The following is a 28000-nucleotide window of genomic DNA, read 5'->3' as shown; positions in this document are numbered from 1 at the left end:
GATGCGACGAAATTAACAACGTGGCGGTCGGCGGCTCCTTCTCTACACTACGCATACTTCTTTTTTTTTTTTTTTTTTTCTTTTGTTAAACAATATGTTTCAGTACTAACATTCGTCGATGACATCGATTCGACTTCGTGCGCAGAGTATTTCCGAGGCCAAACTAAATCTACACTTTGTACTCTGGTCGACCTCCGGAATAATCCGTCGCACGTACACAAGCTTCGTTATTTAATATATATAATATTTATAATAGTGGATGTAATATCTATAATTATATATATATACGCATATATATATATATGCATATATGTATATTCATTTATTACCTAGGTATGTATGCACGCATGTATAATTGCATATATTCGGCGATATATGCAATTATATATGTACTTTTAAAAGGTCAATCGCACACGGTGCATACCTGCCAAATGTCTAATTACGAATCAGCACGTGCATGATAAACTTCTCGATGTCGCGATAACGCAAAGTACACTCCAAGTTCATTCTAACACCGTTAAAGATACTACATTGCTATTAACTTGCGTATCTAATTATTTTTATAATCAGAGAGAAAATTTTGAACAAATCATAAAGATACATTGAGAGAGATATAAAAAGTTATTTTTCAGAATCACACTTTTCCTAGTTATTACAAAATGCAATATTATATAAGATGTACCTCGCAATTTATTATACCTGATGCAATAAGCAAAGTTTGACGGTAGCTATTTGCCTAATTATTTGTAATTAATAAGTTATGTACTAACGGATTATAGAGTGCTATAATAAAAACGTTTAAACTGCTCGTCGACTGTTCGTACTTAAACATTTTTAACGTCACGCTAAAACCTGTATGCCACCGTGTGCTAATGAACGGGCCCACCAAAGGAAGGAGCCACTACATACGCAAGCGAAGATGGTTCTGGGTTAAATTACAATATCTTAAGAGACTTAGGAAAGCCTCGAAAGCTCATAAACGCTCTATACACTTATTAATTGTATTTTAGAAACTTCACTTTACTCGCCACCTCGGGCGATTAATTAGGGTTACTATATTCTTGACGTGTCTGTATATGTGGTCCAAAGAAAGGTTCACGTCGCTGGAGGAGCTAGAAACGCTGATAGCATTCGTCGTGACATTTCAAACCGAATGATAACGTTCACGATTTCCCAGGCACCTCTAAATCTACCCGCAACGTGGACCTCTCGTGATGTGCTAATGTATTTGATGTCTGTTCGTTCGTGTAAGAAAAAGAGATTTGGCAGATAGTATATCAATCGACGACCTCTAACAATCTATGTGTTCGGCAAAGTGTACGTGTGTGTATCCGTGTATGTAGGTATGTCGCGTATAACAATTATCGTATATATCGGTAATGATTCATTAGTAAGGCAACGCTACGAAAATTCTTCCCTAAAAGAAGTCTGACAGAGTGAATACGCGCGCGATCGTAGGAAATCGTATTCAATGGTATTTCTGATAATTGAGGCTCGCATTCGCGAATTCGCGTTTAATACTAAAAGTCGCACACACAGATACTTCGCTACTTTAAAACCTTCCTCGTGAACAAATCGAACTTAAAATGTCGAACGAAAGATTTAGCATTAAGCGCGGGATAAATACGGGCCCGAATTGTAAAATCAGTCTCGAAAGTTACAGTATCCTTATAACGACCAAATTAATTCGAGCAAATAGATATAAATGACAATTATTTTGCGTAAACTGTAAGAAATTTCACGTCGGAGATTATCGAGTATAATGCATCGAAAACGTAATCGATTGATACTTAAACTAAAGGAATTTATGGTAGTCTGTACGATATAATGTTGAAATAAACGATACTTGTGATCACGTTAGAATGATGCGTCGATAATTATGCAGCTTGCGCGTTACTATCATCGTAGTACAATTAAAATACACGAAAGAGACGTACATTCTACACATAGTACAAATACATAGCGTAGACATATGTCTTGTCGACAAAGCAGCAAGTTCGGCTTATAATCGTATATAGAAGTCGAAATGAGACGGACATTTACATGCTCCTACACCTCTTCTATAATTTACCCCAGCTCTAAGCTGATTATTCTTTATTTGAACGGCTAAAGGGAAAGTCGCGTTTAAATATAATAAGTAATAAAGAAACGAATACTGTTTTTTTTTTCTTTTCTTTTCTTTTTTAACACGAAGTGTAGTTAAAATACGAGCTTTGCACGTCGCTGGATACTTTAAGAGACGGCGCTTTCGGTCCCTCAATATGTACGTACCAAAAGTAGAGAGACTCGAAAGAGCGAAAAATTGCCTGCGTTCGTAAAAAAAAAAAAATTGTTCTTTAATTACGCACGCGCCTTTTCCTCTTTTTTTTCTTTTTGATTCTACAAGTATGAGTGTAAAGATGAATCTCTATCTGGTCCAATGCACGAACGATCCGGCAACTAAGAGCCTGCGGCGCCGGATCGTCATCTATATTACAAGGAAGGAGTCTAAAACATTCGATTTGTAAAACACCAAATTCTACCGACTCGCAAAGAGAAATATTTTTCCGTATTAAAAAAACCACGCCTAATCGAGAAAGTTGCCTATATTAGCCACGTAAAGATAAAACTCGTAAACGGTCAGAGAATCTAAACAATCATGCGTCTACATACGAGAGTACTCTCTTTCCTCACCTACGACTAACTTTTTTTTTTTTTATAATACAGCATTATGCATAAATCGATGAACGTATATAATACAAGTCCCACCGTTGATTATTATTTGCCGTTACATTACCATAGTATAATAGTGAACATTAAGAACATCGAAGAACAGTCAGATAATGAATCTCGTCGCTTCCTACTTTATAATTACCCGCGCGACAGACTATATATCTTTGCCTCTGTAGTCGGACTTCATTTATCTTAGTAACGACAACTTCGCAAGCCTTTAATATAATTATCGTCAATATGTATATTCTATTAAATTAAATTAAAAAGATCTTTATATTCTCGATATAAATAATGCAAGTGATTTAAAAATTGTGGTAAACACTGATGGTTACATCTCTCTAAATCTAACACTAGATTTACAATGTAATATTAAATCGTATCTCCCAACAGGGCCAAAATTTCGTAGTATAGAACCGTTTTAAGAGACATTTAAATAGATTGGAATGATTTGCAAGGTCATGTGTAGCGTACGATAAAATTCGAAATGATTTAATTTCTCGAGAAATAGAATAAAGTTTACCCAACAATTGTCTATACTCGTAAATGCGGTCCGATTACGACGAGCAATCTAGCAAGTAGAGACCGAGAACCTAAGAAGAAACGTTCAATAACTTACGGAGCACAGTACAATATCAATCCTCTATTAACTCCAAAAATATGTTAATCTTCTCTATACTTTATAATATATATATATATATATGTATAATATATATATTATACATATATATATATAATATATATATATGTATATATATATATATATATATAGCTACATGTCTATCTCTCGTGAGAGTCAATGTTACTTTGTTTACAGTGATAATATAATTTTTATACGAACTGTCCGTATAACGCGATGAATATTATAATCCTAACTCCACAATGAAATTGTAAGCCTGTCCCCTTATCCTATATTCTTTTTTTCAGTTTTCTTTGCGGTTTCATCATATTTACACGAATATCTTTCCACGCTAAGCACACCCAAGCATTTTCCCCGATTTTGCATTATTTCATAAATAATCCGCGGCCCGTACACAAAAAAAATACTGATTGCACGGGCTCATCGCCCTCGTCCCTTCCTTATCAAGGTAGTTCGTTTGAGACTACCTATTCCCTATTAAGTAATATCAATATCAAATTAAGCCTCAGTTCCCGGGCGATCGTTCGCAATCCAATGAATTTTTTCTCTACCGGCGCGGAATCGACTTGGAGATTCTACGTTAAATAAATCTTATTATCGGACACACTTAATCTCATCACTTTAGGCACTACACCTAAGACTAATATATCACTCCCCCACCACGGATGCAATAAAAAAAACATATGTACATGTTAAAAAAAAAGAGAGAAAAAAAAACAATTATACGAACTAGACACCTATTTCTAACGTGTGTTATAATAACGAAAGAAGTAAACGTTACAATTGCGCACGTGTGCGAGCGGATAAAAAATTACTTTTACAATTGAATAGTTGTCATTCTAGATGAACGATGTTAATTTTATCGCTAACGTATATAAACCTGCTTTGTACCGGGAAACTTTTGTCAGTGACACAATTTGAAATAGTTGTTAGCCACGGAACGTTGAATCTCTTCAACGTTTTAAATGATACTCCAAAAGTTGTCGAAGTAACGAAAGAATACATCCGTGAAAGTTCATGCGATATAGCTTAGACTTCAGAATTAAATAAAGGAATTACGCGTAAGGTCAATACCGCTTTATCGATCATGAATTACTTTATCTGCAGCAACGTACGATCTCCCTCCCGCATAATCAATGTGTTAAGATTAGGATATTCCTATATTAATTATATATCTCGCGATATATGTTATGTATATATACAATATATATATATTGTATGTCGGGCGCGCGAGAGAACCCCTTGAAAGTTAACTGCGTACGACTATCAGCGTTATAATAAAATATCACAACTATATAGAACCATTGATACAGTTACGGTATCTTTTACTTAACTTTCCACACAGCATTTTATAGCGTCTCTACTTCTTTTTACTTAGGTAATCTATCGTGTACGTGTGGTACGTGTGTGAGCGTGTTTTCCTTCCCTATGTACAATTGTGTGGTCTATGTGTTAAAATGATCGTAAAGTGTGTTAAGCATGACTCGGAGAGCACGCATTGACTGATGAACCACCTCGCGAACTCATACAAAACATATCGGTGCGATACAATACGAAAATCAGGTCGACCTAAGTAAGTGGTCCGTGCGCGCTTTGTACCTTTAAAATATGTCGATATGTCACCTCCCTAAAATCCCGTTTACGTGTTCGCCATCCTGTCCGTCACCGCATGCATTTGCCACGTGGATACCGGATGAAAACGCTAATATGATAATATAATCGCTCGAACGACTCTCAAATTTTCTTAATTATCCTCGTATCTGGAAACCCTTATCATCGGTCAATGCTTGCTCGTGAAAAATGTGACTAAAATCATCGTCGATCCTAATATAATGCTCGCACTCATGCAGGGTGACAAAATGGATGAGGGATTAAACTTATCGCTATCGTGTGGTATGACTACTCTACGTGTGTCTACGTGTGCGTGCACGTGCGACACACGTGCACCCGCACGTCTCACACGCATTCGGACGCTAGATGAAGCCTAAGGATATGACTCGTGTCTTCCTCTAACGACTCACGCGGAGGACAATTAGTATCTTTTTCCATTTTTCTTTTTTTTTAATACAGCGCGAGTATCTCTCTACTGTCATACGTGGAAGCATGTATGTATGTATGTATGTATGTATGCATGTATGTATGTATGTATATGTACAGTTGGGCGCGAACTGATTCGTTATGCCGAGACCGAGAGGTGGATATCAAACACGTTGGAAATGTGTTCACGATGATTGCGATGCCTCACTGATACGTCATAGCGCGCTCAGTCTATGTCGAAGAAAAAGAAGAACGGACCTCCCTTCCCTACTTATCCTTTTCTTTTTTTCCCGTTAGTTAATTACCCAGTGTAAATATGATTAATCGTTAAACAGGCACATCGAGTTGGTTAAATTTTTTTTTTTTTTTTTGTTTCCTCGTACAAACGTATTGATGCGTATACGAAAGGGCAAATCGCTCAATCTTGAGACAAGAGAAGTAAACTGCACGACTGTAGAAACAAAGAACAAGAAGAAAATGAAACGAAGAAGTCTAGGATTGCTTTTGCCGAAGTACGGCATCGTTAGATTACGTCGATTCTGATGCCTCTCGATATAAAGGCACTCGAGAGATTTGCGAGGCTATCATGGACCCGATAGCCGTAATGGCCCTGCTCTATAAGTTAAATATAGTTAAATTGCAGCTGTATATCGTTTGTCGCTTACTTATTGTATCGCGTAAAGGGTTCTCTTCTCAATGATACCGGTAACATGTTTAAAACTCCGTTACACCTACGCTATACTTGTATATCTTAATATATTCTATATATTCTATAATTTTCTCCCATTTTTCTCATTCGCTTTCGCACTTTTTTTTTCACACTTTCTCGCTCTACGTGTAAAATATCTCTAATTAAACTCTGGACGTGAATCACTCTAAACAACATACCGCAATGAATCCCATATACGCCAAATGTTACTGTTACAAACTTTCTATACATTTAGTTTAATAGAATTAGTGAAACAATGCCTATAAGCGTTATTCCATTGAATCACGAAATACACGTATCAGCAGTTATGCGTAACGACGTCGGTACCTGAAGAACTGGGTATTTTTATGTTGTGTGTGTGTGTATGTGTGTGTGAGGGTTTTATGTACATGCGTATGTACGTCGTACCGCGTCTATGATACCATCTGAGAATGATAAACTAGAGCGAAAACCATTAATGCAAGATGTCGTTCGAAAAGTGCAATGAGGAAGAACATGATTAAACATAATTGCAAAATTTTGTTTTATGACAAATATGTATAAATAGAGACTTTCCTCCCACCCGACGTATCATTATTTTACATCTATACACGCAGAAAAAGAAATATGCGTAAATTGTAAGTTTGTGATATCCGCGAGAAATTCTTTATTGTAAGACGTTATGATACTTTATTGCTGTTTGGCATATATTTTACTTCTTTCACAGAACGCTTTTCTCTTTCTCCCTCAGCATTTAGGAAGAGATCATTCTATTCTGCACTATAAAAACAAAAATTATCACTTAGTCATTTCTTTTTGTCACTGATTTGTGCAATGCACTTGATTCATATATCTTCCTTTTGCCAAAATGCAAATTATTAATGAAAAATGAAGTATTAGTGAATTAGATTTAATTTATGTACAATTGATAAATCTTTTAAAATTGTGGTCATATAATTTTACGTCTCAAACCACAAATTTAAGGCATACTGCTGCCTGTATAAAATGTAATGTATTATTTATACAATTCTGAACGAAATATTGGGCATAAGAACAACAACGGCTAGCAATAATGACGATGAAAATGATAATGAACATGATGATAGCAATAAAAATGATCAAATGAATGTAAAGACAATGTACAAAGTAGTAATATGAGAAAAATAAATAATGAAACTGTTCCAAAAAAGGCACGTCAAAGTATTTGTCGATTCGGATGCCGTGCAATCACTTTAATAAATTCGTGACTCGATTCTAAACTTCTTTCCTATGTCTGACGAATGCTCCTATATCTACAACAACCCGAATCTTACTCTAGAAAGTTCGGAATAGCGATGTAACTAAATAATGTATGAACGTGTATGTGTACATGTGTAAGTTTATGTAAGTGTATGTGTATAACGTGTACTTGAATAACATGACTACAAACTACAAAGAATAATGTGGCTATCTCGTTAGTTTTGAGTGCCTGTTATGAATAAAATATCGTAAACGATTATAGAGCGCCACATCCCTTAGCGATATTCTTAATGCAATAGAAAGAACTCCACGAGCAAGAACAAAAGGCACGCTAATACAACAATCGGAAGAGAAAATCTAAATTTGCTAAAATAATTTTGTTAAGGAGCATTAAAAACAAGATACTCGCGCGCGATATGTCTTTACGACATATCATAAAGAAATGCAGACCCATACGCTTTAAATTAAATCACAACTATAAATCGCATATGAAAGATGTTCGTTAATAACAGTTCTACGCACACGTGGATCGGCACTGCCACTTTACGTGCGTATCTCGTCTGTCATCGATATTAACGTTCCCGATCTGTTTAAGTCACATATCAGTTCCATATTATATATGTATATATATGTATGTATATGTATGTACAATAGAGAGAGAGAAACCATACGTATAAACGTTAAACAGATTGGGACAATTTGATAGAAAATTTTGGTCTGTACAATGTCCTTATAAACTCTACCGTTTCCGTAATAAAACATCTCTGGAAACTTACGAAATTTAAAGCTCGCCACATATGTACGTCGAAATACATATATCTCGAGACTGAAAAAAAGAAAGAAATGTGCCATATAACAAACTTTGTGAGAAATTATTTTACGTATAATTACGTGTCAAAGCAGAATCTTTCTTTTCTCGCGAATACTTTCCCTTTTGTAAAATTATCACGGTAGAACGATGGAAATGTGTTTCGGACACAAAGACACGTAACAAACATATACAAAGAGATCTAGTTATGCTGACCGTGATCACGTGTTTCACTTCTTACAAAAGCGATCAGAAGGGAGTGGTCACTGCTTATATAAAGGACGGATTGTCAAAATTTTTTTGCTTTGAACGTACCTCTGCTCTCTTATTTCGGTAAATTCACTTGATCGTAAAATGTGTATTATCATGTTACTCTTCATACTCATAAGTTGCAGCAGCCTAGACCTCCCAACCTGCTTTACTTACTGGCCAGATGCACGAAAACAGGGAAAATGTACGCACGACACTTTTCTTTCTTCGTTACATTTGATTGGTCACACGTTCGCTGATTAGTACGGGCAGTTCGTAAGTTCCCAGAAAATCGTACAATTACTTGTTAGTTATTTGTTCGTACACAATTCTTATTCACGACTCGACGGGAATAATTTATTCGGTAAACCATAAACTGGAAGGTTGGTATTGGTGTTTGGCTGGCGAAAGCGGGGCCAATCCATAAACGGCTGTAGGCTGCATATGCGCAGGCAACGGATGTGCTGCGTGACTCGCCAGTAACGGTCTGGCCGAGCTGTGATGAGCTGGCGGTGGCAATGCTCGACTAGAATCATACAACGTTAATGGAGACGAGCTGTAAAAAACGGGATAACGCACATTAGAAAGTCTCCAAAGTTCTAAAAAAAAAGGAAAATTATAACTTTTTTTTCCTTATATTATTACATATAAATTGTCAAGGATCAGCAAGCATATATCTGAGATTAAATTTATTAGCGTTTTCTGTCATGCAAGCAATTATGATTAAGGAAAAATAAATGTTGATTACCCGTGAGTTTGCGTTTCAACTTATTGATGCATATCATAAAACGCAATACAATTACAAAATAAAAATCTGGTAATCAATAGTCTGCTTTGATACGTTATATGCTGGGACAAAGGTGTTGAGATAAGGAAATACATGCATGCATCAATTAGTTCTGTAGTTACTCACCCAGGTGTAAATCCTTGATACGTGGGCACTTGTTGCTGCTGAATAGCGGTAGCAGCTTGCGAGGGAGCCGCGGTAACATACACAGGAGGTGGTACCGCGTGGGCTCTCGTGCGTACGTGAGCGTATTCCTGGTAAAGCGGCTGTCCCAAATGCTGAGCACTTCCTATCACAGGCCCTCCGGCAGGACTTCTGCCACCGCCACTGCCGCCGGGACTCAAATGAGCCGGGTGTCCGTGATGACTGTGAGTATGGCCCGGATGGGCTGCCGTACCTACGACCTGGCTCTGTCTACAAACGTAAAACAATACTTTTAAAAACGAGTTACAAGATTTAACGATTACGCAACTTTCGGTGAACTCGTAAACCTTCTTCCAGATTTTTAATACAAATCGAAAAAGAAAAATAACCAAATTAGGTTGTAAAAAAAATATTATATCGAAGATTCACGTACCGTTCACTTGCATAAAATTATGTTAGCTGCTAGCCACGTTCGATTCGTTTCTTTTTTTAATATTATAAAAGCACCCACCTATATTGATGCACAGGATTGGCTACCACCCACTTTTGATGATCTCTCGAGTGAGCAGCCGGTGGTTGAACGTACTCATGCTTGTATTCGGTTCGCTTCCCAGGCCAGGACACTCGTTTGTCCGTACCGGTAGTGTATACAATATGCTGCTCTTGGAGGTGAGGATGCGCACTACTCGTGGTCACATACTGCAAGCAGTGGTCATATATGTCATAGATGTCATCCTAAAAAAATATTAACCAACAAATTACTAAATAAAATACTAAGAAACAAAACTACCGCAGCTTTACTCTCCTGTTTTACTCGTCGCTCGAGTACTCTATAAAATAATTATTAAATAAATAATATAATTTAACAATAATTTATGAATAAATCGAATAAAAAAAATCGGCAGGTCTTATTTAATCGCCTTTCAAAAAATGATAGAAAACTCAATTCACCTGATAGGTCGGTGGCTCTTTGCAAGCTGGCGCGTGACACGGATGTGGAGCAAGGTACTCGACACCGGGTTCCAGCTTCGTCGCAACGTTCACCATATTACATTCAGACTGCACCTTCGCCAACAGCCGCTTTTTCTGCGACTGGGAGGAATATCCAGAGCTGCTGTAAATATAAACGGAAAAAAAATTTATTTTATTTAATTTTTATTTTCTCACGATTTTATGGTAAGTCTGAAAGAGACGGGCCTCCTCATTAATTGCCTTGAAATTTTAATATGTTATAATTTCACCGATTATTACTATTGAACATTCACCTGCTAATATGATGTTGTTGCTGTGGCTCATGCTTAATTAATTGCGTTGTTTGCTGATGCGGATGTTGCGGCAAATATAAATGAGCATGCGAGCGGTTCGGGCTCGCTTCGCCGTCACTGTCGCCAACGGTTACACAGCTGATGACATTCTTGCGTTGCGTTCGATGTGACGACGAGCTGCTATGCGTCGTAACGTGCCCGTTCGCATGCTGCTGACTGCTCGTGTGTGCCGATTGTTGTATCGGCTGTACAACGCGGGGCGTCGATTGGGTGCTGCAAGTTCAAGGAAAAGAATTTTTTTTTTATTTAAAGTCATTGAGAGAGTCATCGTCGCGTGCTTCAACCTTCGGCAAGTTAACACTGCATCCATGAAATATTGCATGCTAAAGACTTGTGACGAAATTAAGTGCGTCGTGTCTTTTATGGTAATCAACAGTTGTTTCATACCGAGCTCTGCAACCAGATCCCTAAATAGTTTGTATATGCCCGTGGTAAAACAAAGTTAATCAAACAAACCTCCCAAATCACGTTGTCTTAAAAAAAGACAGTAATAAATTTTACAAAATGTATAGCTCACGTTAAAATCACAATACAAATGTGATTTTCATAAATACGTTACAAGCTAAAGACGCTAAAGACTAAAGTTATCTTTCCGGGGCTTTAAAACCAAAACCTACCCTATATTAAAATGGCAAGATAAAAAAAGGAAATCATATCCTTTATGACATACAATCTGTTAATTGTATTCTCAACAAGACTTAATTGATTATTGTTAATCGCATAACATCGTCATATTACATTAATATACCTTCGTATGACTTCTTCACGGACAGGACGTCCGTCACCCGACAAGCGAGTTGCCAAACTTTGACAGGCGCTGCACTGACGGTCTCCACAGCTGTCAATGATATTCATGCGTGATTCTACTACCAACTAATAATGCACTAACAGATACGCGTGCTTAACCGAATATTTTTTTTACAAAAACATAAAATAAAATAACTTATCCATTTATATTTAATAAAATTATATTTTAAATATTGGCATTCTTAATTACTTTACAGAGAAAATTAATTTACAAATTAAAAAAAAAAAAAATGTATAATCTCTGTGTAAGATTCAACAGATGTGAAAAAAAAAGAAACTTTACATTACAACATTACATTAGTTATTATATTTTTTACATTATGTATAAATAAATTTGAGAATTGCATTGCATGTGTCTTGTATAATAACTACATCTGAACTCTACAAAATTATATCAGTCTCAAGCCTGTATTAAAAAAAAGAAAAAAATTAAACTAAACTTTATAAATGAAAAATATATTCTAAACTACAAAATTTTATTACTTTTTCGAAACGCTAATTTCTCTCATATATATACTAAAAATGTATGACATTTGGCACAAAACTCACCATTTTCCAGGAGCCTCATCTTCACTATCACTGATCGTGATAACGGAAACGGCTGGCGAAGGTGTGTCATCAATCGTAATGGTCTGCTGTCGCACTGATGCGACTGGTTGATGCTCCACGTTGTGACTACTGCTGTGTTTGCTACTGTGATGATGATGAGACTGCACCGGCTGCTCTTGCCAATGGCTACTCGACGGCGAGTGTCGTCGCATGCTACTTGGCGGCGTGCTCTCTTTAACTCGTTTCTTCACTGGACTCAGTTGTTGCGTCTCTTTCTTATGTTCGTGTCTATGTTGAGTCTGTTGAGGTACTGTCACATGATGCTGATGATGTTTAGTAACAGTGCGCTTGCCCCAGCTCTGCGATGGATGCTCAACTAGTGCACTAGCATTATAAACTTCCGTGACAGGAAATACCGGCCGCTGATCCTTCCCCAAAACAAGGGAGATTAGTTAAAAACTGTCATTGCAAATTTTCGAACGTTACGATACACATTACACATTACGATACGATTACAAATAAAACGCGAATATTTTTCAAAGACGCGGTAAGAAATAACATGATAAAAGTATCATGGAGGCAAAAAGAAAAACTATACTCAAATATTAAATTGACCGTCTGTTAAATATTGTGAATAATTCATTGATAAATACTACCTGTAGAATAGCAGAACTATCGACGATAAGAGGCCTTCCCCAATCTCCGGTGTCGCTGAGCAATGGTTGTTGAATGTGCTGTGGTGGTATTTGCTGCCACGACGGTACGATCGCAGCCATCTGACGACTTCCACCAGGCCAAGATGTCTGTACAGCATTCTATGATGATCATAAACGTACATCAAAATACCAGACCATTATATGGTCATTCTAAGAGGAGCATTGTTTTACTTACAGTAAGCAACATTTGCCGACCAGTTTCGACCATAGACACAGGAACCGCAGCGTATTGTTGCTGGGCAGCTGCAGCCGCCGCAGCGACAGCCTGTTGCGATATAATGGACGATTGTATCTGCAGAGGAGCTTGTTGTGGTTGTGGTGGCTGTTAATGAAATTTTTAATGATTAATCGATTCAATAATAATAAATTCACCCTCGTACACAAAAATATTGTTTCTTACTTGCGCAACAACTACGTGTTTTGCAGGACTAGGCATAGTTTGATAGCCATGCGGTGGACACAATATACCGGGTACTAGTTGATGCGGAAATTCATGAACGCCACTTCGTCCGCTATTGGATCCACTAGACGAACTGCTATATTGTGTCGCCCGTCGACTGCTGTTGCTATATATTTGGTACTAAAATAAAATTAAAAAAAAATATATAAAAGTTATCATTTTTATAAAATACACGTTTTAAATAAAAATAATTATTAAATTTGTTTCGAAAGTAAATTACTTTAATACGTAATATATATATGCAGTGCATAACGAGATAAAAGGTTTCATAAACATACCAGACTGTCGTATCCTGTTTGCGCAGTACGGTGTTCTCTGACTAATCGTTGCACTTGATTAGACAATTGATTGTTGAAGGTGAGAGTAACCGCACTGCCATTAGTAGTCGGTACAAAATTGGCTACCAAAGACGTTGGTGGAGGTGGCTGAGGCGCTGGCGGAGCCTGATGATGCGCAGGACTCGCAGTAAAGTCTCCCGCACGCCTGCAAACCTCCATCATCTGGACGGAAGCTTTGACGTTGTTACAGTGCGCATAATCGACTAGATGTGCCAGAGTAACAAACGCGTGGTTCAGTGCCTCGCCGGGTGTTATACGGCGCTCCTTTAATCAAAATAACATTTGTATGAAACTTGGGGTGTCACGCAAAAAATTCTTTTTTATAATTAAGAGCATCAATTAGATATTACTACCTGGTCCATTGTAAGCATCCTCTTCAGGAGATCAATGAACTCTCTCCTGTCCGCTTTCTCTGGCAAGAGTTGACCGCCGTCTAAGTCAGTCGGTACATTAACTTGACCGATATCGTCAAGGCAATTAAAAATATATTTTCTCGCTTCCTTGGATTTGATACCAGTCTCTGCCTCGTGTTCTTCCGGTGTCTTTAATCGCCAAAATGGATATGTGCCTGAAAAAAAAGCACGAAAAATTGTAAAACAGATTTTCACTGAGCTGATATCATTGTTTTATATCAAGTTACGCACTGTCCATGTCCCGGTAAAAGAATTTTGTTGTTTTACTAGCGTTGTTTAGCATATGCTCCGTCGGTAGGCCTTGCGTTTGACTTATATATCGAATCTGATCGTATTCGGAGCTACCCGGGTATAAAGGCCATCCCAGAAACAATTCTGCGACCACACAGCCGAGTGACCACATATCTATCGCTTCACAATACGGAAGTCCCAAAATGATCTCGGGCGCTCGGTAGTATCGTGATTGCAGATAGGTGTTGCAGACGGCTTTGGATACATGCGAGGCCGATCCAAAATCGATGACTTTCACTCGATAGGGCTGACGCATTGGATCTACTAGCATAATGTTCTCCGGTTTCAAATCGGCGTGTATCAATCCTAATTGCTGCAAAGATAAAGGCATTTGCACGTTAGTTTTCAATCTCGAGCCAAATATCAAGCGACACACGCACGACTATAATAATATCGTACCTTCAGTTTCAATAGCGCGGTCAATACTTGCTGGAGAATGGGCCTAATGTATTTGAGAGGTAGGGGTGAAAATTTATTCTGCTTCAAGAAGTCATAGAGGTTCTGTTCTAGCATTTCGAATACCAAGCAGGTATGCGACTTGTGCTGAAAGCACTCGTAGGCGCGCACAAAATTGAACTCATCCGCATTTTCCTGACTAAGTCGAGACAGGATGGAGACCTGCGAATGCATCATTTAAACGTGACAAATATCGAATACACGTTCTCTTTTTTTTTTATAAATATTACAATACGTACCTCAATCTGACCTTGGCGCGCATACGATGGATGGTTCTTTAAAATTTTGATGGCTACTATGTCGCTCGTTCCTTTTTTCCAACATTTTACAACCTGCAAAAAAAAAAACCAATTTGTCAATTGTACAGCCGGACGTTTTTAAAAATAGGCGCGACTGAAAGTGCAAAAAGTTGTATATCACTCCGGCTGCCCTTACCTGTCCGAAAGTACCTCTGCCGAGAAACTCGAGGACCTCATATTGGTGGGTCATGGAGTAGAGAACTTCGTGCTGCACCAAATGATAATCCCCGTCGCCCTGGGGATTGCTGCTCCCGCCGCCGTTAGCCGCGTTGGCCACTTGTTTGCTATGTGCCGTCATGCTTGCTTGCTTGCTATGCTGCTGCTGCTGTTGTTGCAGCTGCTGTTGCTGTTGGGTATGGTGTTGCGACACTACAGTACTACCCACCGCGTTCGCATTGGCGGAGTGGACTGCCAGGCCGTCACCATTACCTTCCCTCGACCAAGTTTTTCTCTGTAGGAGGAATACACCTTATACAAAAATATTTGGGCGTTAAGAGATCGCTGTCGACGGTAGATTGCGAAAGAGCGACGTCATGTTCGGGTGATTTGACGGCAAGAAACGTGAGTTATCGCGACGTAAAGCAACGCGTCTCTCGACGCATAAGTCCTCGACTACGCGCAGCTCGCGCACCTCCGGCGAAGGCGCGAACGTAACGAACCGTTGCTATTTGCGACGGGCGATCCCAGGAGTCGGTGATTTTCTGCATCGGCGCGACGGACGGCTTCGATCGCCACCGATCGCGTGATTCGCGCGCCGTTGGGGATCAATTAACAGACGCATGCCTATAGAACGTTACGACGTATCGCGTACGTCCCGGGTGTCGTTCCACGTAGAACAACAGGCGGTCCCGGGTCACCGATCGAGAGAACGGTCCATCGCGTCCTCTGCGAATCGCCGATTTTCAAACCGCACCGTAGTCGAGCCCGATCACCACGGGGGACGACGTGACCCAGGGCTTCCGCGATATTCGTGGCGGCCGGTATGAAATATGTAATGGGAGCCTTGAAAGCACAATCGATAGTCAACTACGCCACGCGGATACGTTATCTACGCCACCGGCTATGCGCCCGCGACACTATGCGACGGGTCGCGGCCGATGGATGCTCGAAACGCGATCGCCGACCGCTTCTGTAATTATCCTCGCCGGTGATCGCGCTCTCAGGATGCACGTGCACGCGCCGTATGACCGTTAATAAGACCGGCCCGTGCAAGGAGGAGGACGCCCGAGCAAGAAGGAGGGATCTTTACGACTTCGGGGAAACAGATTATCCTCTAGCCTCTTTCTCCGGGGCCCTATCGACCTTCCGGGTGGCAACAAATTTCCCGGTTCCGTTTAGAACGTATTCGTTATGTGATACGACTTGAACAGTTCGATAACAAATTTTTGTTTCTTTTCTTTTATTTTTTAACAAATAAATAAGTAAAACAGCGTCGAGGATTCTCAAATCGATTGCCGTAGGAAGAAAGCGACGCGTAGACGCACAAAGCGTCGACCGTCGGCTCGCTTGCATTGATAAAGTTGATTCCCGGTAGTAGACGTCATTTCCTCGCAACGTCGAACCGCACGCCCGCGAATCGGAGAATTAACGAGCGTCAAGGAAATTACGATAATTTCTCCTTTGTTGTTAGAAGCTCGTTAACTCTTGGACGTACAGGCGCAAGATCCGACGCGGAGCGAGAAGCGCGTGAGTGCGCGAGCTACATGACGCGGTCGTTACGGCGCGGCGTATCGCGGGAAGATACGTCGGCATGCAGCTAGATGCCAAATAGGTTCGATCTGTGTACCGTTTAGGCGGCCAGATCAAGCGGACGCGCATCGATTTAGAACTTCGGCATGCGAGTACCCGGCGCGTTGCGACAGGAGCGACGAAGAGTCGCGACGATAACGTTTTTACGAGGCGCATTGCGTGTCGTGGGGCGGCGGGAATGTTTAGGAGGCACTCGTATCGCAAGCGTAATGAGTCGGCAGAAGCACGCTGGCCGCGAGTACGATGTTGCTGAAACTTGGACGAAGTGCTGTACGAGGGAACGTCCCGGCGCGGCGTCGAGTCGGGCGAAGAGGCATCGGCGCGATTCTCGGGCGTTAAGTTTAGACAAGCTCGCGGCACCAGAAACAGATTCGCGTAGAGGGGAAATCGGGGGGAGGGGGACCAGCCGAGTTCGCCGATTAATCGGCGGGGCGATCCTATCGAACGAACGTCGTGACGCGACTGGGACACGGCCGGGAGATCGGCGAGATGTAGCGCGCGTCGGTCGAGCGACACGCGAACGGGCAGTATCTTCGCGCTACGATCCGTAGATCGAGCCTTTCCCTTTCGCTTGCAGCATCAGTTGCGAAGCGAGAAGTATCACGACTCCGTTGCCAAACGGCGGTCTAAAACGACCGAATATTTCGCTGGGCTACTAAAGACGTGCACGAGACCGCGGCAGGGGGAAAAAAAAAAAAACTCCTCTGCTTCATTCTTCGTCAAGGTGGAAAACGACGCAGCGGTATTGCAGTCGTTCTCGCAATAACACACGTACGCGTGTATAAGCAATCGGTAATGGCGAAACGATAACAGGGCCGCCGCGAAACACGAAACCGGCAAACAAACGACACTGAGCCATCGAATTGTTTGCTCATTGTGCAAATTACCGAAAGGAAAACCGAACAAAAGCCGGAGTATTTAATGAGAAATACGGGGCCGAACGTTGATGCCAAAGTACGATGGAAAGACAAAAAGCGAAAGAGAAACGAAAAGTTAATCGTTAAAAAAAAAAAAAACTGCAGAAAAAAAAAAGCGATCGAAATTCAAATCACGAGTCTCCTCCAATTTCAATTCTCTATTTTGATCCGCAGACCTGTGCGACTCCGCGATCTTTATAGAAGACGGGACGGCAAGGTGGTGTTCGGGCCAGATTTAGAGTTACGAACGCGTAGACGCGCGAAATTATCCGACGGACAATTGCGAGCGCGGCGACAAAGGGAACGTAGGAAGCACACCAACCTTCTGGCCACAGCGCTGGTACGTGTCTAAGAGCTTGATCGTCGAGGCTCGTACCAGAGTCTGCTGGTTCGGGCTACTCTTCTGCAGCGCATTATTGTTGTGCAGCGAGCTAAACGCGGTATTAGCACCGTTCACGGAGTACCGTTGCTGCAGGCCGGTATTGTCCAATTGGTAGTCGCTGGTCGATTGGACCAATGCGTGTTGGATCACCGGCTGGCTCACGTTGTAGTCCAACTTGCGCTTCTTGCCGTGGTGGTGAACGGTGTTGTTACTGCTGCTGCTGCTGCTGCTGCTGCTGCTGCCGTGGACGCTACTCGTCTGCTGTGTTTGGATGAACATGTCACACATTCCCTGCGAACAGAAACAGAGTCGCGTCAACGCCGAATGCAGCAATTTATGAATTTTTTTTTTGACCGATTAAATTGTTAGGTATTACGTTCATTTATTACTTCGGCCCGCGTCCGCGCAGTTTGTCAAAATTTCCGTCGGGAAACGTTTATCGATAGGCGTTAAGTGTGGTTGCGTAGCGTTGCCGAAATGTAATCCGACATCGGCGCGTTAAATATTCCAGAGGCGTTATTTTCTCGGACGTTTTGAGAGACACCTCGGCGCAAAAGTGCGAGTCGCCACGGCGGAAAGAAATACCGCGGGGAGCGCAAAAAGTAAGGCCAACGACCATGAATATTTTAAAACCGCCTTCGCCGACGTGTGTCCACGTCGTTTGGGTCAGTGATTCTCAAAGAGTCCGTCGCCAGCTATCATATTTCCACGCGCAAGCGGCCGTCGAAGAGGCCGTACTTCCCCCGTCGTTTTCAATAAACGTTGACCACTCGCTTCGCGAGAAGTAAATAATTTCCACGGGACTCGTCTCGCGAACGGTCTATTCTCCGTCGTCTCGTCGCCGCGGCTGAGAAATATCACCGCTTTGGACTGTTAACCGCTCTTATCACGCGGATACGTGCGACTTACGTCTTAAAACAACCTGTCAGTCGCGGAATTCTATTTTAAGGAGCGTAGCGAGCACTCCGGTCTGTCGCGGAAAATTACAAGACCTCGCTGCCGCGTTTTACATTAAAAATGATAGCCTCGTGCACGAAAATGAGGTCTGCTCGAGATGACCTACAAAGAGCGCACCGCCCAAAACGTCGTCGCTCTCAACGTCTAATTTTCAGTGTTAATCAATTTGACATCGGGCGAAAAAAAAAAAAAAAAAAAAAAAAAATCTAGTCCCAGCTGAGGGTGACTCGATGATTCGAAAACTCCCAGTCGTTAGCGGCATCATTTTCGCGTTCGCCGTCGACACGCGGCGATTCCATCTGATCGCGTTCAGATACGTGGCGTTGCACAATGTGTATGACTCACGGTCGGGCTGCCGCTCAAATAACATCGGGCGTACAAAAACGTTCGATCGATCGCAATCCCACAATGTCTCGGAAACGCAGCGCGATTTCAATTTTGCCCTCTTCTCCCTCTGCCCTTCCTCAATCTATCATATCGGTACACATTTTGCGCGGGTGCTCTCTCTCTCTCTTTCTCTCGTCGTCTCTCCACTGTTCCCGCCGTCATTTACCCGCGTGCGCGACGTGCTCTAATTATAGAGCTGACTGTCAGAAATACTGGTCGGCATTATGAACGATCTACGGTACCACGAGGTACAGTTACGTTTAAGTTAACCGGCTCGACACCCGTCGGATCTTAACCAAGTGACACAGAAGGTGCATCTCGAATAAAAACGCTATCGCGTATTATCACGGGGCCGCAGGAAGGCACACCCCCTCTCGCGCTCCTTGATTTCGATCAAATATACCGATATTAAAACGCAAATTCGGGGAATTATCAATGATATCGCGTTTCGTTAATTAACTAATTGGCGTTCTCGGCGAACAATGCTCTCGGATGATAAATTTTCGATAAAATAAAAATTAACGCGCGCGCGACGCGCAGCGATACCCGTCGTTCGCAAATTTTGATTAACGCGTGTCGCATAAAGCGGACGGGTACGCGCGAGGCGCGAATGGATCGCGGTGATCCGCCTCGGCGAAATAATAAGCAGCGCGGAACTCGGTGGGAACGTGCTCGGGGTAATTCATCAGGTCGCGTCACGGTGACTCAGCTCCGTGTAAAAGTAACAAAACTTTGCGTCACCCTGTAGCAGATCGCCCCCTCCTCCGTATGTGCGCTCGTGCACGAGGCGGGTAGCACGTAGGTATGCATCGCGCTTATATTCCGCGCGATGAGTCAAGCCGATCGATTGATGAGCGGGGAAATCCGAGCTTGCTCACCGAGCGACGAAAAACTTTTGCGACGCAAAAATCGCGAGGCGGACAAGCGAAATCCGAGTTGACCGGTCTTGATGGACCTCAACCGCGGGTACAGGATGACGCAAAAGTCCTCGTCGGAGAAGGCGAAAGAAGCACGACGTCTCCGCCGCCTTTTTCATTCTCCTTTTCTTAAGTCTTTATAAATTACGAAGAAGCAGCTGCGCGTGCGGAAACGTGTGACTTTTTTTTTTTTTATGACAAATATAGCAGTAAGCTAGAATCGATTCGGCCGAGCTAATATTTTTCCAAACGAAATTTATATTAAAACAAAAACAAGATTTATTTCCATCACGCTTTCCGCGGAATTTTTAAAACGCTCCGCGCGCATATGCATTTTAGCCGTTTGTTTTACGGCGCATCAAGCGCGCAGAAATGGAACACAAATAACGCATTGATCTCTCGCGGGGGCATGACGACAGATTTACAACGTACGCAGTAATATTTTTAAAAAAATCGTTATCCCGGCGATATTTAGCGGTACCGAATGCGATATCCGAGCTCGTTCGCCCCGTGGCTTCGAGTCACCCGGCAGTGCACTCTGATGAATATCGCAGAAAGGGCCGCCGCGGAGGGAGAACTTGAAAGAACACCTGAGTTTATCTTTAGAAGAACACTCGCGGCACAGCTAGGAAAAACCGCCGCCTACGACGCGCGATAAAAAGATTATCCATTTTTACGGGTGTCACTTTACTAAGTCGCCGCCACATAAACGCGTAGGAAGACGCCTAATATAGGACGCCGCGAGATCAACGGGAGAACGCGGCTTCGTGCGGAATTCGTAGCTTGTGCGTAATAACGCGTACGTTTATTCGCGTACTTCCGAGAACCACACGGATACGCTTCTTCGGAGTTTGTATAAGTACATAAGAAAAAAAAAAAAAAAAAGATTTATTTTTGCTCGTGCGTGAAAGATCGCTCTCTTTCTCTTTCTCTCTGCGGGGGAATTTTTATTCCCGTGCGACAACCAGCGACCGGCTGGCACCGTATTGACGTCTTGGACGGAAAGCGGAGTCGCATTATCTCACGTGACCACAGAGGCGAACGTGAAGATTCAGCGGTCATGCACCGGTGACCGGTCGTTCACTGATGCATCCACCCCGCGCGTACGTTGATAGTACATAATCAATATGCACCCGCGACGCATCTGCGAGAAGCCGCTTCAAAAAGCGGAGCCGCGTGGCTGGAAACGTCGATATTCGCGCGAACATATATCGGCGCCGCGGCGCGCTCGCTCGATTGAAATCGGACGCGGTGGAGTCACGGGTTCGCTTTTAATATCGCGATATTGTGTGCGGAGGCTGGAAGCCTCCTCGGCCGTTGTAAATTAGCGTCCCAGCACCGGCGCCGTAAACGTTACGCACCGGGGTTTACAGCCGGCGGTTCTCCGATGCGGCAAAAGTTCGCCGACAAATTGGCCGTCGCGAGCCGACGCGTTCGCGCGAGCCGGCGTCGGCCCGACAATCGCGGCGCGTAATCCTTCTGCGAAACGGCGCGTCGTAAATACGGAACGTCGCGTCTGAATGCAAATGTAGATCGCGTAATGTAATCCTCCGGAGTAGGTCCTCTGATAAAAAGGCCGCCGTGTCGACGGCTGGAGCCGAGCTCGCGCTTCTACGGCGGCAGAAATAATGCGCGTTATCTGCAAAAAGCCGCGGACTTTGCTGCGCAAAGGAATAATGTAGACTCGAAACGAATCGGAGATAAGACTTCGATCGCGTATCTTTTACCGAACCTCGTTCGATCGCTCGTCGCGGAAGGCACGGTCCAGGTTATTCGTTTCTTCTTCGCGATTAAACGCCCCGGCGTTTCTATAGCGCGATTCTATCGAAGACGAGACTGCGGCAATTCTATCGTTCTATTTTTGGAAAGTGGCCGCGTTTATTAAAGCTTAATCAAAACCGTCTCGCGTGAACGGTCTGATATCGCCGTATCGCGTCACAGCGGCGACGGCGACTTCTGCGTCCTGCGTGCGCGCTGAATAAAAGTTCACCGTTTGTTCGATATATCGTTTTCGCGGGGTCTAATTATAATTTTTACGTAAACCCACCCTTGCGCAAATAAACGTGCGTCCGCGCGGAATGAACCGCCGGCTCGTTATTCTTACGCAAGGTGCGCGCAAACGTGCAGCTTTTCGTAGAAGGCGAGATGCGCTGGCAAATCGATGGCGATTAAGCAATTGCCACACGAATTAACACACAACGAGGAAGACCACGCGCGCGACCCTGCGACGTCAATTAAACGGAAAAAAAAAGAAAAAAGAAAAAAAGAAAGCGCGTTTCCCGTAAGAGTAACAGCGCGAGGACTCTAAATATTATTTTTTAATTTTTTAATTTTTTTCTCTTTTAACAAAAACTCACGTTCGTGCGTTTTATCGCCGCTTCCGGTTTCGCGTTTTGGTCGGCATGGCTGATTGACGTGCGATTTTGCGACGGGACCCCACCCGATATTTCTATATCGATCAAACTCCTGCGAACGATGGAACGACAACCGCCTCCTCACAATGGGAGGAGACACTTTAGTCGATGTATACTTGCCGCGATGGATTTCGAACGGCAGACTACCGTCTCGACGGGAAATATCCGAGCAAGGCCCTTCGGCCCTTAATAACGCTTCGCGGAAGTCGCGAATTAACGCGGAATTATCACGGGAAAGGACACGCTACGCCGTCGCGTTGTTACAATTCGAGAAAGGAATACCCTGCTTTCTTCTGGACTTCTAGAACGAATCAAATACACGAAAATACGATTTACTACCACTGCGTTCCCGAGACATCCCGCGACGAGAAGAATTCGACGCTCCTTCGCAAACTGAAACGTCGGAACTCGAGCTGCCGCGTAACAAAGCCGTGCCGCCAAAGGAAAACATTTTAATCAATAAAATATATAAAGTCTCGGGTTTTTTTTTTATTTCTACCGCTGTTGAAAATTCGCGAAACTCGCGACGTCGATAGCTGTCAATAATCTGATCACGCGCGAAATAAACTGATATAAATTAAATGATACAGTCGACTGTGTAATCAACTAGGTGTCAGATTTAAAAACAATTATTTTTCGCGGAATGTAGACGCTTTTTTAATAAGCGTCGGAGCGACGTCGGCGCAATTCGAGCGGTTATCAGTTTTCAGAGGAGTCAGAGCGGTTAAAAATCGCGGTGAAATGCCGATGGCGGGGTGACGCGTCGACTTGGCAGCCGGTGCAACGTTACCTCGTACGTGTGTGCGTAAGTCTAACGCACTCACGTGCGCGTGTGCCCGTGAAGGAGAGCAGGCTGCACAAAAATGCTCTAACGGACAGGCGGCGTGTCCTGAAACGTATAGCGCGGCGTGTACGGTAAGGTAGGCACGAAAGGCAGGCCGATAGAGAGAGAGCGAGAAGCCGGGAAGAAAAGGAACGAGAGATCAAGCTGCAAAAAAAAAAAAAAAAAAAAAAAGAAAGAAGCTCCGGTCGGGAATAGGTATCGAGATTACAAAAACGTCGCGTGTATCGTACCATCGTATTTTTGCACGATTCGCCTTTCGCGAGAACGACGGCTGGCAAAAGTAATCGCCACTTCCACGATTGACGAAAGTCCGCGCGGATGAAATATTTGAACCCCCCAATTCGCTCCGGTTTTCTCGCGTCGCCTTGTTATTACTTCGACTATTAATCACGCGCAAGGTTTTACGCGGATACAGTCCACGTACTATGTAGGCGTACGAAGATACAAATTGAACGCGACTCGTTCTCTCATTTCGCGAGATCGGAGGACGATATCGTCGTTCGGAATACTTTCCCCGTTTGCGCGACGATTTAATGGACATTCAAAACAGCCCGAACATAGATATTGAATACTTGGTCATTACCCATGATTTCAGGCAACAGTCCCAAGCGAGGGCCCCCGGCTGTAATTTCGTGCGCCTGCCTTCCGTTAGACGGTAACGACAAAAAAAAATTATACGGTTCGGAATGAAGAGCGCACGAGCTTCCTTTTTATATCCGCCTTTCTCTCGAGGATCGAGAAGGAGGGTCGACAGGTCGGGGTTCGAAAGGGATTTCAGCGCGGGTCGCGGCATCGGCGGTGCCGATCGCTGTGGAGATTAACCCGAGGGAGTCGCTCGCGATTCGATTCGCGGGGGGAATTTTCCGAATGACGAGGCCCGGATGCGTCGCGCTCGAAAGCTGCGTTTGCGGAACGCGTATCGTTTTACCAACCGTATCGCTTCCACGTGGTTTCGAAAGCGCATCAGCGGCACGCACACGAAAATTCTCCATCGCGGCTTATCGCAGACCCGCGTCGCATTTCGTATTCTTCTCAGCGTACGCGGGGAAAAATCGTACCACCGAAATTTCACCGATAATCGCCGTCGACCGGCGGACCCATCGTTCCGCGGCGACTTCGCCGTTCCATTCGACGGTACACTTCCCGCCGTGATTTTCACGCGGCTCGAAAAAAGCGACGGGTGGCGATTTCGCAGCGATAACAAAAAGCTCCCCGCGGTGATTTCTTCGCCGCGGTGGCCGCTTCGGCGACAACGAAACAGCTTTGTTTTTCACGCGCGAGAGGAAGGGACGGGGAGGCGGGAGAGGCCAGCGACACAACCGGCTGCCAAAACCGAATTACACCCAAAACGTAAGCCGCCGGCCGAGCGAATCGATAAACCCTTAGCGGGCGAATTCAGGCCCGGCCTCTTCCCGAAATTGCTAATTACAGCGCTCGGCCGGGGCACTTTCCTAATACGCGTTCCGGCGCGCCGCAACGAAACTGGACCGTAGGTAGCGAGGCGAGGACAATGGCCATCGCCGAAAACGAAGGGCGACGGGCTCGCCACACTAATGGCCAGGTATAGAGAGACGTACCCGCATCCGAACGGTCGGAGAACGCGGGATGCTACCCGGCCGCGCCGCATATACAGGGTGTGCCCAAAAATCAACGCAAACCCCGAGCGTTGGGACGTAACGAAACAGTTTCCCGTCGCGGTGGAGATTCGATCGCCGTTGCTCGATTTATCTCAATGCCGGTCGGACCACCGTACTCGTACGCGGACACACGAGGGAATATAAATTTCAAACGATCGTCGCGCGAGTTCCAATATCTTTTCGCCGGGACTGCGACTCCGGGACGTGCGTGTCGGGGAACGTGCGCTCGGGTTAACAACCACCGTCGACGGACGTCGGGCCCGACGAGGAGGACAACGCGCCGGCAATCGCAAGCGATAGCGTGACGGAGGAAATCGCGATCCGGCGAGACGCGACCGGCCACGTCGACAGATGTTACGAGAAGTGGCTCGAGTGTAGAAAAAAAGCAAAGACGCAAAAAAAACAAAAGAAAAAAAAAACGTAGTCACGGTAAGCGGATTTTCCCTTTTTCCGCGAGGACCCCGCCGGGGTCTCGGAATCCGTTTCGCACGCGATACGCTCGCGACTTTGCTCGCAATGAGCTCGCGACTTTCCTCAGCCGAGGACGATCGCGATCAAAATACGGTGGCCGTAATTCAATAAGACGAAAGTAGAGTAGAGTGCGTCAGCCGATGACGCGCTCCAAAGGCGGAGCGCCAAGGTGAGGCTCTAATCGCACATCTGCGCGGAAAAATAAATCCCGATTCCCGTCGGCGTTTCGCGATCGTTATTCATGCCCGCCACCGACATTCGCGGTTAATATTTATATAAAAAAAAGATCGTGCGAAGCGAGCGGCATTGTCGCGGCGATTTGAAATTCGATATCGCGTCGTAAAAAGGGTCGGCATTCGAGATCGCTTCCTCTGCGGATTTTCGCGCAGAGAAATTAGTAAAAAATTAACATTTTTTATCAATAATTATTTCACGATTTAAGAAAAATAAAAAAGAAGAAAATGCAGAGCAAAAAGAGAGAGAGAGAGAGAAAAAAAAATAACTTACGATTCGGACGACATAGGTTTTTCAACGCCAGTTTACGCCCATTTAGGGCGAGAATGTTCTTGCGAATTTTAGATCACTGATCAACGTAGCTGTTTTTCGAAGGGTCACTCGCTCGTCTACGAAAAGCACGTCGTTTTCGGCTCCCTTCGTTCGCGCGAGAGAGGCGTGAGAAAGCACAGGAGACGATTTATCTAAGGGGAGTCAATTATTTGAAGAGACCGAGACCCCGGCTTCTGAAATAATTACCGACTTCGGGAAACCGATCGCGTCACTTTTTTACGAATCGCGGCCGGCAGAATCGCGCCTTTCGAGGGGCGAAGGGCGGGTCGTACACCGACATCGACGGCGGCGAGTACGCCCGCAGATTTTGGAGGTTAGGTCGTCCGACAGATGTTTCCAGGGCCTCGGTCTCCCGTTCCACGACACGCACGCATAGAACCGGAGCCATAGTAGGAGCCATTCAATCGACAGGCCGGAGCCTGGTACGGGGGAAAGTGCGGGCCGACAAAGTGCAGACACTGATAGACTGCCACGCAGACGTGCGCGGGAGGGGGGAGAGACAGAAAGAAAGAACGAGAGAGAGAGAGAGAGAGAGAGAGAGAGAGAGAGAGAGAGAGAGAGGAGGGAAAAAGAGAGAGACGAGAAAGCCGGGGCGCGCGGAGAAGCGGAGGGAGACGAGGGTATTTGCGGATGCAGAGAGGAACGGTAACGGGGATAGGAAGAAAGGAGACAAGAGACAGGTCGTTATCGATGCACGAAAAACCTCGCGAAGATACGAGCACGCGGTGCAATATCTTCCACGTCGCCGTGGAAGATACCCAATGATGAGCGAATTTTTGGTTAGCTGCGGGGGAGGGAGAAGCAAGATACGCCACCGGATAGACCGCTATCACGAGGCCTCGAAGACCAGCCGACTTTATTCGAAAAGATGCCCGGAGGTCCGAGGAAGCTTTGCGAATTTGTTTACACTTATTGTACGCGGTTACGGCATATGAATGTATTTTTGCTCGTTCATATCGCTGGTAGAGTCCACGTATGGCTTGCTCGCGTTCGCCGTTAATGTACACCGTATATATAGCAAGGCTAGAAGCGAACGATCGTCCGGTCGGTAGAGACTTGGTTTTTTTTTTTTTTTAGAGTACGAGAGAAAGCAAGGGTAGAAGAAAATCGTTTCTTGGCGATCGAGGCGAAAAATCGAGAGGTCCATTGCGAGGAACGAGGAAAGAGAGAGAGAGAAAGAGAAACTCAGCCGCTCGTGTACACACACACGCGCGCGCATACAAGAATATACCCTCATACAATCGTACTCACCTCTCGCTTCTTGGCCAGTGTCTCTCTCTTCAGGGACGGGCCCGACGATCACGTAGCCGCATGTTCCGCTTATCCGCGGACTGTCTGCACTCCCGTCCGGTTTGTCGGCCTCTCGTCAGCGACATACAGCCATCTTGCGTGGCGGCTGGTCTGGCTCGTCGCGCGGACGCCTTCGGTGCGGTGGCCCCCGGCGAGAGCGACTGAGAGAGGAACGACGACGGCGGCGACGACGACGACGGAGGCGGCGCGTTGCGGTGGGGAGCCGCTGCTGCCGTCGAGCAGCTCGTTGCGGGTGGACGAGGGAACGAGATACGACGACGACGACGACGACGACGATGTCCGCGCCGCCTGATGACGACGCGCCGCCAGTAGGACGGAGCGAGACGACGACGGCGACGACGAGGACGAGACGCGGCCCCGCCGAGCAAGTGCGTGTCGCACTAACACGCGCGCACACCACCACTGCCGCCGCCGCCGGGCCGGCGTGCACGCAACACGCAGCGACCTCCTCCTCTCCTCTACCGCCGCGCGACCGTTCACCGAAGTACCATC

The 28000-nt window shown here is 44.4% G+C and overlaps 1 protein-coding gene across 9 annotated transcripts; it reads right to left on the bottom strand.

The window, feature by feature from the left end:
* Nucleotides 1-57: 57 nt before the first annotated feature.
* Hipk (Homeodomain interacting protein kinase) lies at nucleotides 58-27727 on the bottom strand. Of its 9 annotated transcripts, none has more exons than XM_070667702.1 (18): nucleotides 27449-27727; nucleotides 17944-18294; nucleotides 15092-15406; nucleotides 14896-14988; nucleotides 14600-14818; nucleotides 14141-14513; nucleotides 13847-14064; nucleotides 13437-13760; nucleotides 13099-13278; nucleotides 12874-13020; nucleotides 12639-12797; nucleotides 11983-12410; nucleotides 11375-11464; nucleotides 10567-10839; nucleotides 10253-10415; nucleotides 9813-10036; nucleotides 9284-9571; nucleotides 58-8896 (listed from the first exon to the last, which is right to left on the bottom strand). In XM_070667702.1, the coding sequence occupies exons 2-18, from the start codon at nucleotides 18289-18291 to the stop codon at nucleotides 8728-8730; spliced, it is 4011 nt and encodes a 1336-aa protein (XP_070523803.1). In that variant the 5' UTR covers nucleotides 18292-18294; nucleotides 27449-27727; the 3' UTR covers nucleotides 58-8727. The 9 variants fall into 9 exon arrangements, with proteins under 9 accessions (XP_070523803.1, XP_070523799.1, XP_070523801.1 ...); XM_070667698.1 differs by having other exon boundaries at nucleotides 58-8926; nucleotides 10253-10412; XM_070667700.1 differs by having other exon boundaries at nucleotides 58-8926; nucleotides 12639-12785.
* Nucleotides 27728-28000: the final 273 nt, after the last annotated feature.

Source organism: Cardiocondyla obscurior, linkage group LG16 (genome assembly GCF_019399895.1).
Source record: "Cardiocondyla obscurior isolate alpha-2009 linkage group LG16, Cobs3.1, whole genome shotgun sequence".
Lineage (NCBI taxonomy): Eukaryota > Metazoa > Arthropoda > Insecta > Hymenoptera > Formicidae > Cardiocondyla > Cardiocondyla obscurior.
Note: the sequence above shows the minus strand (reverse complement) of the source record. Positions and strands in the feature narration are given on the sequence as shown.

What these genes read in the sequence shown, in the direction of transcription:
- Hipk (XM_070667695.1), bottom strand. Translation starts at nt 18,291, where the DNA reads ATGTGTGACATGTTCATCCAAACACAGCAGACGAGTAGCGTCCACGGC. An exon ending in CTTTTACCGGGACATGGACA is followed by an intron (nt 14,065 to 14,140) that starts GTGCGTAACTTG and finishes CTTTTTTTTCAG; the next exon opens with GCACATATCCATTTTGGCGA. An exon ending in AACACGTAGTTGTTGCGCAA is followed by an intron (nt 13,021 to 13,098) that starts GTAAGAAACAAT and finishes TTTCATTAACAG; the next exon opens with CCACCACAACCACAACAAGC.